The sequence below is a fragment of the Taudactylus pleione genome, unplaced genomic scaffold (genome assembly GCF_031769625.1).
Source record: "Taudactylus pleione unplaced genomic scaffold, aTauple2 ptg000372l, whole genome shotgun sequence".
NCBI classification, from domain to species: domain Eukaryota; kingdom Metazoa; phylum Chordata; class Amphibia; order Anura; family Myobatrachidae; genus Taudactylus; species Taudactylus pleione.
Genome location: NW_028284773.1, coordinates 17,056,835 through 17,073,542, shown reverse-complemented (window position 1 = coordinate 17,073,542; position 16,708 = coordinate 17,056,835). Strand labels below are relative to the sequence as shown.

General features: G+C 39.8%; 1 protein-coding gene across 25 annotated transcripts in view; it reads right to left on the bottom strand.

Moving 5' to 3' along the window:
• The window catches only part of DLG1 (discs large MAGUK scaffold protein 1), a 385,534-nt gene that overhangs the window by 1,763 nt on the left and 367,063 nt on the right, over nt 1–16,708 (bottom strand). For 11 of the 25 annotated variants that reach the window (XM_088444821.1, XM_088444822.1, XM_088444825.1 and 8 more), the window contains 7 exons: nt 14,859–14,900; nt 14,493–14,528; nt 11,850–11,900; nt 7,038–7,139; nt 4,523–4,695; nt 4,324–4,433; nt 215–306 (listed from right to left, as the gene is read on the bottom strand). In XM_088444821.1, the coding sequence (XP_088300947.1) occupies nt 215–306; nt 4,324–4,433; nt 4,523–4,695; nt 7,038–7,139; nt 11,850–11,900; nt 14,493–14,528; nt 14,859–14,900 (606 nt within the window). The remainder of the gene's footprint in view (nt 1–214; nt 307–4,323; nt 4,434–4,522; nt 4,696–7,037; nt 7,140–11,849; nt 11,901–14,492; nt 14,529–14,858; nt 14,901–16,708) is intronic. The other 14 variants (XM_088444826.1, XM_088444827.1, XM_088444837.1 and 11 more) reach the window with 2 other exon arrangements.

The window sequence follows — 16,708 nt, the reverse complement described above, 5'->3', positions numbered from 1 at the left end:
TAGATATGCTGTTGTATTAAAGACTGCTTACAAAGTACTTCCAGCTAATAACATTATTTTATCAATATGTCAGTAAGAAAACTAAACCATTTTCACGCAACATGCCCTCATTCCAGGGCATGTTTTACATTTCTGTAATTGTGTGTATGGTGGGCCCATTTCCCATGGTAAGTGGACGTCCCTCAAGTCTGTATAAACACAATCAGAAACAGACCTGTAAAATGTTCTGTGAATTCTTGCTCCAATTTCATAGCTCTCTCAAATGTCTTGCGTGCTTGATCCTCTGTTAAGCGTTTGTTCATTTCCCTATTCAAGTGCAAAGAAAATATGTACATGTAAGAACAGACAGACACTTCAAGGGTAGAATGTGGACCAGAACTATCAATTTGTTAAATAAACTAAGAATGCAAAGCAGAGTTTTACAGTCTTCTTGATAAACTTTCAATTTAAAACGATTACTACAATTTCACAAACATATGTTTTATGAATTATTAGGATTATATGAGTTAACGCTCCAAATCTGCAATTCCACAAATTGATTTTCTGGTTAGAAGTCCCTGTATAGTTTGGATGCTCCAACTCTAAAGCCAACTTATTATCTGTTTTAGGTGTTTAATATGAACAGGATTCTTTATTTTGAGCTGGTTTATGCTAATGTTTTTCCTGTAAGATCCTTTTTTTTAAGACACGTGGGTGAAATAACATGGAGGAAGATTCGAAGGTCTAATGAGATAAAAACTGAACTCAATGCCAATCGCTATTTGGTGCAAACCTAACACTGCACATTACTGTAAAAACATCATCCCTACAGGGAAGCATGGAAGGCAGTAGGATGCTTCTCTGCAGCAGGGATTGGAAAGCCATACAAATAGAGGAGAAATGGACAGTATAGAAATCCTTAAGGTAAACCTTATGCTGTCTAACATGCCAATGATCCAAAGCATACAGAAAAAGTCACACTGGAGTTAATATCCTTAAAACCCAGATCAATTGAGCATTGGTAGCAACATTTTATGTAGCAGACTGGCAACTTTTTTTTTTTAAACTAGGTACTAAAAAGAATTTACGGTTGCAAGAGGTATTGAAATTTGCATACCAATTTTAAACCAACTTTAGAAGAAAAAAAAAAATTCGTAAAGCTAGATAAAGCTGGACAGAATTTATGCTTGTGATTATTACCTACAGTGCCTTGCAAAGGTATTCACCCCCCTTGGCTTTTTACCTTTTTTGTTACATTACAACCTGTAATTTTTTTTAATCTGAATTTTCTGTGATGGATCTGCACAAAATAGTCTAATTTGGTGAAGTGAAATGAGAAAAATATATATATATATAAAAAAAGAATCTTTATAAATAAAGTTCTGAAAATTGGCATGTGCATATGTAATCATCCCCTTTGCTATGAAGCCCCTCTAAAGTTCTGGTGCAACCAAATACCTTCAGAAGTTACATAATTAGTGAAATTAAGTCCACCTGTGTGAAATCTAAGTGTCACATGATCTGTCAGTATAAAAACACACCTTTTCTGAAAGGTCCCAAAGGATGCAAGACCACTAAGCAAGAGGCATCATACCATGAAGACCAAGGAGCTCTCCAAACAAGTCAGGGACAAAGTTGTTGAGAAGTATAATTCTGGGTTGGGTTATAAAAAAATATCCAAATCTTTGATGATCCCCGAAGCACCATCAAATTCATCATCTTCAAATGGAAAGAACATGGTACCACAACAAACCTGCCAAGAGAGGACCGCCTACACCAAAACTCACAGACCGGGCAAGGAGGGCACTAATCAGAGAGGCAGCACAGGGACCAAAGGTAACCCTGAAGGAGCTGCAGAATTCCACAGCAGAGACTGGTGTTTCTGTGCATGTGACCACAATAAGCCGTACACTCCATAGAGCTGGGCTTTATGGAAGAGTGGCCAGAAAAGAGCCATTACTTAGTGATAAAAATAAGCAGACACTGGTCTGCTTATGGTCAGATGAGCCTAAAATTTTATTTTTGAGCCACCAAGGAAAACACTATGTCTTGCGCAAACCCAACACATCCCATCACCCCAAGAACACCATCCCCACAGTGAAACATGGTGGTGGCAGCATCATGTTGTGGGGATGTTTTTCAGCAGCAGGGACTAGGAAACTGATTTGAGTCGAGGGAAAGATGGATGGTGCTAAATACAGGAATATTCTAGAGCAAAATCTGTTTCAGTCTGCCTGTGATTTGAGACTGGGACGGAGGTTCACCTTCCAGCAGGACAATGACCTAAAGCATACGGCTAAAGCAACACTCGAGTGGTTTAAGGGGAAACATTTAAATGTGTTGGAATGACCTAGTCAAAGCCCAGATCTCAATCCAATTGAAAATCTGTGGTCAGACTTGAAGATTGCTGTTCACAAGCGGAAACCATCCAACATGAAAGAGCTGGAGCAGTTTTGCCTTGAGGAATGGGCAAAAATCCCAGGGGCAAGATGTGGCAAGCTCATAGAGACTTATCCAAAGCAACTTGCAGCTGTAATTGCTGCTAAAGGTGGCTCGACAAAGTACTGACTTTAGAGGGGTGAATAGTTATGCACGCTGAAGTTTTCTGTTATGTTGTCCTAAATGTTGTTTGATTCACAATATAAAAAAAACACAACTTCACAGTTGTAGGCATGTTCTGTGAATGAAATGATGCACACCTTCAAACAATCCATTTTAATTCCAGGTTGTGAGGCAACAAAACATGAAAAATGCAAAGGGGGTGAATACTTTTGCAAGGCACTGTATATTACAACAAATCAATCAATTGTGGAATTTAATATTTTATGCATTATAACGTCTGGGTGAACTGAAAGACAAAAGTCTTGCAAACAATAAAAAGTGATTGGAAAAATTTTACATAAAAAATGTTCAACTTACCTATTAAGAACATATGATGTTGTAACACCACAGACTGAATGATGTAAGTACAACAGGAGTGCAGTATGAAGAGGTGTGAAAGCAGAGTCTACCACAATACTCAAAACAAAGTTTTTTTGTTCATACAACAAAGAATAAGTACAATGACTATGCTCATGTGATTATGTAATTTGCTTCATTTCTGTTTAATTGTCTAAGCATTTTACAGTATGAATTTAGATAATCAGGGACACGTTTCCTTCAGTTTCTCCTGAATGAATCCAATTTTAGTTTATGCACTGTTGTGTTAATTATTCTCTGACTCTGTAGAATGCCTCCCTCCTGAGCATTGCTAAAACCCTTGATATTTACCTACATCCTCAAATGTTATTAATGAAAAATTAAATTACAGCAGATTTTCTAGATTTGTGTGCGGCTAGGCACCACATTTCTATACTTCTTACTTATGTTTATACATTGTTTTATTGTTTAGCTAGAGTACTCCTCAATGGTCCAGCAATGGAGGTCATCCTGTATAGGACTAACCGTGTTGTGTGACAGACACTTGTTTGTTGGAAGTACTGTCCCCAACATTTTTGTTTCATTTTCTGTCTATGTGCTGTTACAAATGCAGAGATTAAAAAAAAAAATACAAAAACCCCTTTACCTATCTCCCTCTGCTCCAAACTATACATACTATCTTCCTTTAGTATTTCCCGGTAAATATCGAGATAGAGCTATATATATATATATATATATATATATATATATATATATATATATATATATATATATATATATATATATATATATATATATATATTTATAGATATATATATATATATTTATAGATATATATATATTTATATATATATCTATCTATCAATGGTTGGCACTCCAGTGCATAAACAGGGTACTTGCGTCCGATGCCCTCCAGTAGTTTCTCCCTTCACAGGTAAAAACGCTGTATATATAGAGATGGCGGCACTCGCGACGACTAACAAACCAAGCAACAGCCCGTTGTTTGAATACTATTCAAACAACGGGCTGTTGCTTGGTTTGTTAGTCGTCGCGAGTACCGCCATCTCTCTCTCTCTCTCTATATATATATATATATATATATACACACACATATACACACACACATATACTATATATATATATATATATATATATATATACACACACACACCATTTTGTAGCCTTATGTACAACTATACATTATTTATGTCCCTATAAATAGTTATGGCCTCCAAATGATTACATTATGCTAGATGTGGTCTCGCCATTGCTCTATGTAGCAGCGTTATTTCCTCTCTACCTGTTACAAATTCCTCTTCCTATGCAGGACCCAAGTGCATGATTTTGCATTTCTTAGCATTGAACCATAGTTGCCACACTGTTCACCATTCCTTTTATCTACCTAGATTAATCAATCATGCTTACATTATATTTTCCACAGATTTAGGTTTGATGAAAATAGAGATCGGATATAGCTGAGCAATCTGTAGTCTTTTAATTGCATTGCCAGAAACGTCAAGTATGCAATGCTTGCCCTGAAACAAGAAAAATAAATAGCTGGTTAAAAATTTGGACCCCAAAAAAAGACATAAAAGGAGCAAGAAAAAATTTCTTTTCTTCTTACCCTTTCTGCAACCTCTTTTACAGACTGTACACTTGTGCCATAGAGATGATTATTGTATTGCCCAGCTTCAATAAATTTGTGATCTTGAATATCCTTTTCCATTTGCTCCCGGGATGTGACAAAGTGATAATCTCTCCGATCTACTTCATAATCACGTTTTGGTCGAGTGGTATCTGAAAAGTAAAACATATGGAAGCCTAAATAAAATCTAAGATGGCAAATGCTGAAAGCAAGAAGAAATGTAAAACACCTTTGTTTAAGTTTGACATTGAGGACTGGATTCAATTAGCCGCGAAAAGCAGCAGTTTGGTGAAAAGTTTTCGCACGTGCAAAATTTTTGCACAAAAATACGTATCATGCAATCCTATTGCCGAAGTTTTCCCATGTGCAAATTCTCCATACACAAAAAACCGGCTAACTGTTTTCACCATCTCAGAGCAGATGAAAAGTTGTGCTTAAAAATTTGGGACTTGGGAGCTGATTCAGACCCACTCGTAGCTGGTCGATATTTGCAATCTGCGCATGCATCGCAATGTGTGTGCGTGAACCACTGCGAAAGACCGGGAAGCGCTCACTCGCCCAGCATAGACAGCCCAGTTGAATGGGTGACAGTAGAGGCAGTTTGTGGGTTGTAACAGGGGCAGGCCACTAGAAACGGGGGAGTGGAGGTACGAATGCAGGCATACCCGAGTGTTTCAACACCATTTCAGAGGCGTGCATAATCAACAGGCAGTGTCATAGTACACGTCACCTGGTTGTATTTCACACTGAAGTGATCGTAGTGCTTGCGGAAAGGTATAGTCAACCTGCGAGCACACCCGATGATGCTCGCTGTACCAATGTTTTCATGCACCAAGACATAGTGGGCGTGCTAATGCCTTGCCATACGATCGCCTGCCTTGCTGGGTGTGCGTTAGATTTGCATACGCTGGGAGCGAGCAAAAGCATCTAGCAAGCGGGTTCAGAACTCCTTGGACACCCCCCTAATTTTATTTAGCTTAATTTGATGTCAATTTTGGGATGAAAAAAAATAAAAAGTAGTGGAAAATGGGATTAAAGTAGTGGGTGTGGTATTTTGGGTGGATGTATGGACGGGATGGCTGAAGCTGGAGTATTTTTTTTTTTTTTTTTTAAAGTGCACTCTTTGGACTCAAAAATATTCTTGCACCCATTTTAATGTACCCCCAATATAACTGCAGCATTTATATTGTCCAAAAAATAGCTTTTAATAATTTTTCCACACTTATACAAATGTTAATATAACAACCATTCAACACAATTTAAGAACCCTAAATACTTTTATTAGCGCCACTAATACACTCCAAATCCCCCCCCCCTAATAATTGTTACTCATTGGTCATCACGAAATCACACAGGCTTCTCAGGGCAAACTGCTTTTCAGAAACTACTTGTGATGAGTTCCACAATGTGAGAATATTGTTGGCAAGGGATCTATTGATGCCCATACTGAATTTGTAATCTATGTTCTAACACAGTGGTTCTCAATCTTTTCCCACCAAGTTTGCGTTATTTGTGCCCCCAATATTTGCAAAGTAATACATTAGTAAATAATATAATTAATATTATAATATTTAGGTTCCACTATGTATAGCCAATAAATGTAATACTATCAAGATTTAAAAAAAAAAAAAAATGAAATAGAATGAATTGTACATTACATATATTACAAATACTATGGACCAGATATGCTTTCTTTTACAGGGATGGACTTTTTGTTATCAGTGTCCTACTGTGATGCACTTGTCTAATTATCACCTGGATGTTCAGCCCCGCCTTTACAGATTTTTTTTTTTTTTTTTTTAGTACCCCTGGGTCTACTCTAGGTTTAGAATCACTTTTCTAAAAGACAGCAATAAACATGCATTATTGTCTCTATGGACGGCTTACATTATATGGCATAGAGAACAAAATATATCTAGTAGCAGTATGCTCACATTCAGGCTCCCAGGCTGGAAAAGCCCTTACTGACAAATGTTTACATAACTGAAAAGGATAAAGGCTATTTTGAGGTCATATTCAACCCCAATCAATTAAATAACTTTAAATTGTCATGCACTTTTAAGAAACTAAAGTTTTGCCAAATCTTAAAATGTAAATAGTGATACAGGGTATCATTATCTAAACATGAAAAGCACTAAAGAATCTTTTCGCACTAAAATGGTGTGATCGCAAACAAAATCCGCTAATTTGCCAAATAACATGCTAATTAACAAGAGAGGCTTAAATCATATGCACACTTTTACTCCTGGAAGAGAGCATTCTGCACTATAAACTTCATGAACCCAGGATTCATATTCAATTGACCGAAGCAAACCAAAAATTTTATAAAACTTATATTCCAAGTAATTCTTGATTCAGTGCATACATAGTAATTTGGTGTGCTTCAAACGTTTTGTTCAACAATGATGATCTATTTCCATTTATCTATTTCCATCATTTATCAAACTGACTATCTTTACAGACAGAAAATATAATGAACTATGGAATTACTCACGCGGGACACAAGACCCAAACTTTTCAGGAAATTCAGAGATCAAGTCATCGTTAATTCTGTCCTTCATTGGGCCTAAAATAATTACTGGTCGGGAGTAATTGACTAAAAAGAAAAAAAAATTAACATTTAGATTCAACAGAAAATAGAAATAATTAGTGTCTGCACATTCAATACTGAGGTACATTTGTACAATCTGGAACAGAGTAAGAGACCGGAAAAACAGCAAATATTGTGCAGCAGTAAAATGGTTGGGGGAATCTACAGGATGCATGATCACTTTCTTTGTAACAAGATAGGCCTCCACTGCCATCTTATCCTCTCATGGTTATATCAGTTGTTCTACTTGACTTGTCTTCTGGTTGCCTTTAATCGTCAGTAAACTTCACACTGAGAAAGTGCAAACAGCGCACCAGCAGAGTTTTCGCAGCTACCACCAAGCTCTACGCCACTTTATCGCTTTTCTTATGATTGCAACTATGTCCCCCTCCTTGGCAGGGGATCATCTGTCTGTCCCTTTAACAAGTCAAAGATAGCTCATATCTTGCATGAGATTTAATATAGATGTTATCACACTTAGTAGTTATTCTTAGTGGCAGGGTTATGTGTTCTTTCCCGGTCTACACACTACCAGATTTTGTGGAGGGGTGCCTCAAACCCCTCTCCACCCTGGCGCAAATGAGTCTGGGCTAGGAACTTTAACCTTTAAATCTTCAATCCAAAATATTTCCATGAGACCTGCTTGGGGTGAAGCAAAAATAAGCTCCAGAATGTAAATGGACAAATCCTGGGGCAGCAGTCTCCTTGTTGCTGCTAGAGCCGTCAGGGCTCCAGTGAGGTGTTTTGTTGGCTTGGGCTCCCAGTTTGGCTAGGCTCCCAACTGAAGTGGGCCTCAGAGGACTGCAGCACTGACTATAGCTGTTCCCTTTCACAGGTATCTAGTTGCTCACCCTCAGCACACTTCCTTTGCAGTATCTTCCATCCTCCAGTTCAGGAAATAGATCACTGCTTGGTTCCTCCATCGACAAGCAGCAACTGCAGCTACTGACTCCATACACTTGTCTTATGCCATCAACATGTTTACCTGGTAGGAATGCTACCATAGCTATCAAATAACACCAGCTCCTGGGACAGTAGTCTCCTTCCTGCCGGAGCACCGAGTGGTGCTCGGCAAGCTGGAACTCCAAGGAAACACTGTGCTTTCTGGATTAATTTGAATCAAGGAGGATCCATTGAAAGCCCCTTCACTAAGGGCTGTCAGCAAGGCTACATTACAAAGCTATATGCCCCAGACTTGACCAGGGACTGCTTCTACAGGCATGCTCTACATCTCCAGCACCAAAGAGTTTTAGTTCCTACCTTGTTGACCTTGCAGACAAACACAGGCAGAGAAGCCCAGACCACAAAGTTGACTGCAAATATATTTATTTTCATAAAAGACATTTTAGTGCAAATTGTATTTTTTTTGTAAAAACAATAGTATAACAGTACAAATACTTATAGATAATATCAGGGTCATTGTCGAAAAACATAATTCAAAAATAGCAAGCCTATCAAGAAAAAGACCCACAAATATGGGAAAAATAAAAATAAAGACAGACAAAAAAGAAAAAAAACCTAAGCAAACAAAAACATAACTAGACAACAGGGTGAAAGGGGGGGGGGGAGGAAGGGAATAGGTAGGAATAGATCGGGAAAAGAGAGAACAGTCACCTCAAGTCAAATAATGTAATCTCGGGTTCATCAGTACCCATTAAAAAGGGTGGAGAGAAAAATAATGAGAAAAGTTAAGTATAGCTGTTATTTAACCGGTTCATCTAGAATTTTTGCAGAAAGGTTGAGGACTTTGTTCCAAAAAGGCTGAAAAATAGGGCATTGCCACCAAATGTGTAATGGGTTACCTGGGGCCCCAGAACAGCGCCAGCATATGTTCGGAACACCAATCCCCAGAGGGTTTCTGGACATCTACAGTATACCAATGTGATAGCAATTTATATTGGGTCTCCCTAACACCAACACTAGAAGAGCAGGCGTGAGCCAACTAAAATATTTTCTCCCACTCATCGTCAGTTAGGCCGACTCCAAGCTCTTCGTCCCAAACCTTAGTAAAATTGGGGAGAGAGAGGCTAGTGTCCATTGACAGAAAATTATAGATCAACGAGATAGTGTGGATCGGGGCAATAGGGCTAATACATAATTGTTCGAATGGAGTATAAGGCAAACGGAGAGTCTTAGGGGGGCCAAGAGATTGCAGAAAATGACGTACTGAAGGTAGTGCCAGTATTCCTGTAAGGGTAGATTCCATTTCTTACAAACCTCATCAAAGGGCACAAAGCTACCGTCACTCATCAGCTGTCCGACCCTAAAAAGTTCTACCGCTAACCAGGGGTGGAAAGTCTTAACATCCATACCTGGAAGAAATTGTTCGTTAAAGAAGAATGAGGTGAGGGAGGAATGAGGTGAAGATATCGAGGAGGACTTCCGTAATGTCTTCCAAGAACTTAAGGTAGGGCCAATGGTAGGATGAGAAATTTTGGGGAGGACGGGATGTCGGGATGTCATGGGGCTATTGATAAGGGGATCTTCAGCATATGGTTCTCAATTTGTACCCATTGTTTAGGAATGTCTGGTCTGGACCAGGCCAGAATTCTGTGGAGGATACAGGCCTGGTAGTAACCTTTACTATTTGGGAGGCGTAAACCCCCTCTATCTTTGTGATGAAATATAAGATCTAACTTCAAACAGGGCGTGCCACCTCCCTAGACAAATTCTCTAATGAGAGCCTGGACTTCCAGAAACCATCTAGAAGGTCATTTAATTGGGAGGGTTTGTAACAAGTAGAGGATTTTAGAGAGAGAGTTCATTTTGAGAATGCCCAGCATCCTAAACCATGAGAAGGGTACTGATTTCCATAGTCTCAAGTCTAAGCGAATCTGCTCTAGGAGAGGAGTGAAATTGGCCACAAACAGGCGGGAGAGATCTCTAGTAAGATTAACCCCAGATATGTAAGCTGGGAAGAGTGACAGGTGAAAGGGAACGCAACCATCTGTGGAGGTGCCGTAATATTCAAGGCCACCAATTTAGAGTAATTAACTTTAAAATTGGAGAGGTCTCTAAAAATCTTGAATTCCTCTAATAAGTTCGGTAGTGAAATAATATGATTTGTAATTGAGGCCAATAAATCATCGGCAAATAGAGCTAATTTGTATTCATCACTATGTAACCCAAAGCCCGATATGTTCGGATTCAGCCTGATCGATCTTGCCAGAGCCTCCATACAAATAATAAAAATCAGTGGAGATAAGGGACAGCTTTGTTCATTATTAATAGAGAAGGAGTCAGAAAGGGAACCATTAACTCTAATGAGGGCAGAGGGGGAACGAAAAAAAGCGAGAACGCGTTGAAAGCAAACAGGGCCCAGTCCCAGGTGTCTCAGTACTCCAGACATAAAACTCCAATCTACCATGTCAAATGCCTTCTCTGCGTCAGTAAACAGCAGAATAGCTGGGGTGTCTGTAGACGAGATATAATGGATGAGGGCTATAATTTTGGAGGTATTGTCCCTAGCTTCATGGCCTGGGACAAACCCTACCTGGTCGCTATGAATCAGAGAAGGTAGGAAATGCTTTAATCTGTTTGCGAGAAGTTTCGCATACAATTTAACGTGTATGTTGAGAAGGGAGATTGGGTGGTATCTGTGACATAGGGAAGGGTCTTTGCCTTCCATGGGGATGACAGTTATATGGGCTTCTAAGTATTGGCAGAAGGGGGTCTTATTGGAAACCAAAATAAAAGCCTCCAATAATGGAGGAGCCAGTTTGTCCTTGAAAGCTTTGTAATAATTTATAGTGAACCCGTCAGGGCCCGGGCTTTTCCCGGAACGGGGTGGAATTAATGGCCTCCAATAGCTCAGGTAAGGTGAAGGGTCTCTCTAAGTCCTCACTGGCAAGGTCGTAATAGACATTTTAAACATAAACCACAGCATTGAGACTGGTGTTGCCATGCTGAACATTAATTGATCTGGTGCTGCAATGCTGATCATTTTCCAAATGTGCACAGCACATGCGGGACCCAGTCACAGTAGGACTGAGAAAATGTGGGCGAGTGCATTAGGGTTTACTAATAAAGAATGGTGTTCACGCATGATTAAAGATGGCATTATGGCATCGTGATGAAGGTGAAATGTTGACATAGAAGTTATGAGCAGGATGAGGAAGATGGGAGCAATATGCTGAAGATGACCGAGTGGGCAAAGCAGATGCAGAGATGGGGGGAGTCAATTGGCTTGTGGAATGAGAGAGAGCTTAGAGAATTGCCTTGAGGTGTGGATAGAGCAGTGTTATGATACTGTTATGATGTAGAGCCTGTAAGAGAAGTGAGTTTTTTTATGGTTCTGTGTATGCTTCATTACTTATTAGCAGATACCATATAAGAAAACAAAAATTTGCCTGGAATCTACATTTTTAGATTAGCTCATAGATTCTAAAACATTTTTCCTGAATGCAGTGTATTCAGATTTGTGAACATTTTCCATGAATGTCCCTTTCACTAGTGCAATACAATGTAGAGGAAGCACGCTTAAGTACCACGGAAAATAGAGCACGCTGCATTTTAAAAGTTATGCTAAAATTCTAGAAAGCAATGTCAGGAATGGCACTAATGATTATAATGCACTTTACATGCGCTTATCAACGTGTAAAAAGCTCAATAAAAGCTGATGGTGATCTTTAAGGTCTCATCTGCACCTAACTGCTTCAGGGAAAAGCAGCTCTTAACTTTCTGGGAAGCAGAGACAGTAAATACAATTTTACAAACCTTCTTGCTGATTGACTGGTTCATATGATAAAACATACTCTTCTTGACCACCTGACAAGAAAAAAGTACAGTGAGGACACAAGACCCAGGACGTATAGTTGTAGGTCCTTAGTTACTGTACAGATGATTGGCATGTATGAAAAAGAACAAGGTTACATAACTAATTAACCTTTTATGAACACAGACTACATATTTATTAGCATAGCTACTATAAAATAAACTGCACTAGTTTGAAGAAATAAATGTTTAAGTATGAGGGGTATATAACATAACTCAGTTATGTTAAAATAACATTTAATAAGGATTTGCACATTCAATTATATTTAGCTTTATGGACTAGTAAATTAACATATATATGCTATGGGGTGTAGTAGGTAAATCCAGACAGAGGTAAAGATCCCGATCGCTAATTAGGTAAGTATAACTGACCCCTATTTCCCCCCCTAACCCTTCCTTAGGGATTCCTACCCCTAACCTCCCCCCCCCCGCCCAAGTGCCCAACCCCCTTTATGTGCCTAAACCTAACCCCCCCCTTCCCCGCAGCCTAACCCCAAGTCTCCCAGGGGGGGCCTAACCTCCTCCTGGGGGTGCCTATCCCTAACCCCCCCCTTCCACTAGTCTAAACCTAACCCTCCCAGGGGGGTGCCTAACCCAAAGTCCCCCCGGGAGCCCTAAAACCTAACCCTCCCCTCCGCGGCTGTCCACACCCGGCTTACCTTCATTCGGTATGCCGGGCGTCGGGCTCCCGGCGTAGGATTAAATGACAGGCGCCTGTCATTAGTACCTTGCCGGGGATTTCACAGTCGGGAAGCCGGCGGTCGGTATTTAGACGGTCGGCTTCCTGACTACATCCATGCTATGAGGTTTCAATATAGTGTGGAATCACAAGAGACACTTCCATCAGAAGATCTGTAATTAATAGTCATTTGAAAGATTAATTCAAAATATAGTCTCAAAATCCATCATCAATGCACTTAAATGCTTAATTGGTGAATCACTATTTTTAATGTTGTTTAAATGAAATCATCAAAAAGGTTTGAGACTACATAATATACCATTTAATGGTAATAAACACCTATTAAGCATCACATCAAGCACAGAACAGTCAGCATGCTTTTACTATGAAGCATGAGGGATGAAAGCCTACCAATAGAATAAGTACACTATGGAAAATTGCAGTCTGATATCACACAACGACTAACATTACATATGTGGCCCTATTGTAACAGCATGCTCGTGCAACACATGGCTATGGTCTTCTATTTGCAGATTCAATTTATTACCCCTTTTTGATTCAAATTAACAGATGCTGAATTTACATCCACAAATAAATCTGTCATATTTTGTACCTACTTCATAAGAGTGAGAAACCAAAACAGTGGACTATGGGCCTGATTCAGAGCCGGACTCTCTGACAGAGCTCGCTCTGAATCAGGGCCGGCCTTCTGTTTTTTTAGAGCGGCCTCCTGGCCGCTCGCGTAGCTGTGGGTGACCACCCACAGCTATAGCGAGCGGCCAGGAAGATGGTAGCGATGGTCAAGACCATTGGGCTTGCGACGAGACCCTTGTGGTAGGGTCTCGTTGCCGCAAGCCCCAGAGAGCTTTCGGCTCTAACAGAGCCGACAGCTTTCCCACTGACATCACTTGTGATGTCAGTGGGGCCGGCCCCAGATGGTAGGCGTTCCCATGGGAACGCCTCCCTCTGGGCAGCCACGCCCCCGGGCCACCCACCAAAGGGGGCGTGCTGTCACTCAACATCGACAGCACGCCCCCTTTGGTACGAGACCCGGAGAGACGGTTTGCCCGTCGCTATCCGGGTCTCGCGCATGCGCACATGCTGGGCCACCATCGACCCGCTTGCGAGCGCATAGCGCTCGCAAGCGGGTCTGCATCAGGCCCTAACGTCCTTGTGACTGCTACTTGAATCAGAAAATAAATTCTTACTTCCAAAGAACTCTTGTAAAATTCACCCCAAATATAAACAAATACCAAAGCATTCAATACAAAACATGCAGCTGTGAAGGGAAGGAACTCAAATCATTCATGCAGATATATACAGGCAGAAATAAAAACTGAGAACCGCAATGCAAGCTGTACCTGAAATAAGGCAGATATTATAACAGTCTGTGTTTAAAAAAAGTATAAGTATATATATATATATACATACATACATGCACACACACACACACACACACACACACAGGCATCGGAACGGGGGGAGGGCAAGGGCAAAGTCTGCCCCCTCCGAACATGTGAAAGGAGCAGTGGCCACGGGGATGGTCATGGGCTGTGCTATATAGCAATAGGCTGCACGGCCCTTGCACCGCATGGATTAGGTGGTGTAATGTGCGGTCTTAAAACACTGCATATTACACTTCCTCCTTCGTGCTGTGCCGCCTATTGCTATAAAAGTACAGCTCCGTGGCCACTGCTCGGGTAAGAGAGAAGGCGGGAGGGAACGGGAAGGAAGGGGGAGTGTGTGTGTGTGTGTATAATTTTTATTTAATTTTTTTTTTCTTTTACAAATTATTCAGTGGATATATACTGTTCTTAAATAACCACTGCAGTTAGTACAATAATGAATCAAGGACAGCATGTTGAGGTTTCAGTTTATCATGAAAATAGAATATTAGTGTATTAGACCTTGTGAACATCCATACTCATCTGTAATCAAGATTACTTTCATATTAGACAGCAGAAAAAAAAAAAAAAATTGAACAAAGAAAATTTCAAAATCTTTGTTTTTTTTTTCAATCGAACAAAACATGCAGCAGCATTAAGAGAAGTAATTCTATAATTACACATTGGTATACAATTGACTGACATTTGTTTTACTGCAGAATCTCATATCAGATTAGGAAAGAAACTTTGTATACACTGACATTTTAAAGAGATACTGGAATAAGAAAATATTACTGTGCTCTAACAAGGCTGACATACATGGTGGAAAGTGCAGAGAGAAGGCACAATCAGTCCTTAATAAGAAGGCAAGAAGCATAAAACACTTACGGTAACTACTTTCACTATCGCTGGCATTAGAGGTTACATGTTCTGAAATGCAACAACGGGGAAAAGAAAATGGAGGGACAAACATTACATGGGGACAAAGAAAGAGTGAAATATTAATGCTGCATAAAAATAAAAGGTTTTTGTTAACAGTGGGAAATGAATGGATGGAATTACAGATACAATAGTTGGAATAGATATGGAGTCAGGCGTTAATACCAAAGCAATACAACCTTTACCTGCAGGGAAATGAGCATAAACTGTTGTTCAAGGGATCATAGATATGGTGATATCTAATACCAACATTTGTTTCCCTTCTAGTTAGATTACTATTAAGACAAATAGTGAATTTGTGCATAATTAATGAAAATGAGCTTTCAGAAACAAGCGCATTTGAGAAAGGATTTTATTATCCATAATGTCCATAGGATTATAGAAACCCCAGCATAACCCTTAACAGAATGGCAAAACTATTGTACATGAGTTTATTCTGAGGGAACTTTTAATTATTTTGCATTCATTATTATAGTTTTGTTTAAAAAGGAAATTGAATAAAATTATATTGATGTAAAAATTTAAAATTGTAGCAGATAATGGAGACCATAGTGGGCACCTCTATTTCATCTCAAGACTCCATCCATTCAGCATGTTATTTGTTAAAAGCCTTGTTTGCTATAGGCTATTTAAACTGTACCCTCATACAGTGTATAAAATAAAAAGGGATTTCGCAACTATATTCAAAGACCCCTCAATATGAATCTATTCAGAGACTTAAGGTGCCCACACACATAGCGATTTTTTTCCCGATCTGGCCGATTCCGTCACATTGGAACGAAAGATCAGGTAAAAAAATGCCCAAATCGTGTGTCCCCACTCACGATCAAGATGCGCGCCCCCACAGGTCGTACATCGCATCTTCAGATCTGCCATGCAGTACGCAGATCTGACAATCTAGGACGCAATGCACTATAAAAAAAAAGTCTAGCTGCAGGAGATCGTATGAAGATTGGACAGCATATCGTGTGCTGAGCTGCCGGGAAGAATTTCAAGGGAAATCGTACACATCGTTGGATCGTAAGTATATCGGTAAATGTGTGGGCACCTTAAAGGGGTCTATTTACTAAGCAGTGTTAGGAGGCAGAGTGAAAAGTGATAAGGTGCCAGCTAATCAGCTCCCATCTGTCATTTTTCAAACACAGCCTGTGAGATGACAGTTGAGAACTGACTGGCTGGCACCTTATCACTTTTCACTCTGTCTCCTAACACTGCTTAGTAAATAGACCCCTAAATCCCATAATTTACAGAAACAAGTGTCCCTCAGATCCCCAGGAGACACTTCTCACCCTGGTGCCTCTTTTTTTCCAGTTCTAAAAGCCTGTAGAAATTCTGATGTGTTAGAACCACAAGGCCAGGGAGTTAATGGTGGATTGTTGGAAAACTACTCTGCTGTTGTCTCACATCTTGGCCCAGCACTGATCATATTTAAAATTCTCAAGGCTGTTATGGCTGGAAAATACAACCTCAATGAGTTGCCAGATTGTATGCAATTCCCAATAGATACAGGTTATGGACGACAAAGACTAATATTCCAATGGTTGGGGTCGTAGTTTATTTTAAAAGGAATCTTACATTTATTCAAGGGTATTAGCAACATTAGGGGTTCTGGACACAAAGGGCAGCATACAGTCTGGTTACTAAAGAGGTGATTTTGTGATAAGCATATTGCTGTGTAAAGTATCTCTTTGGTATAGAAGAACTTGGGCCATGGATTATATTTTAGTCATTTAGCCAAAGTAGAAGGTACCTTTAAAGATTCATGTTAACAAGTAACTTCTAGTAACACCACTTAGGTA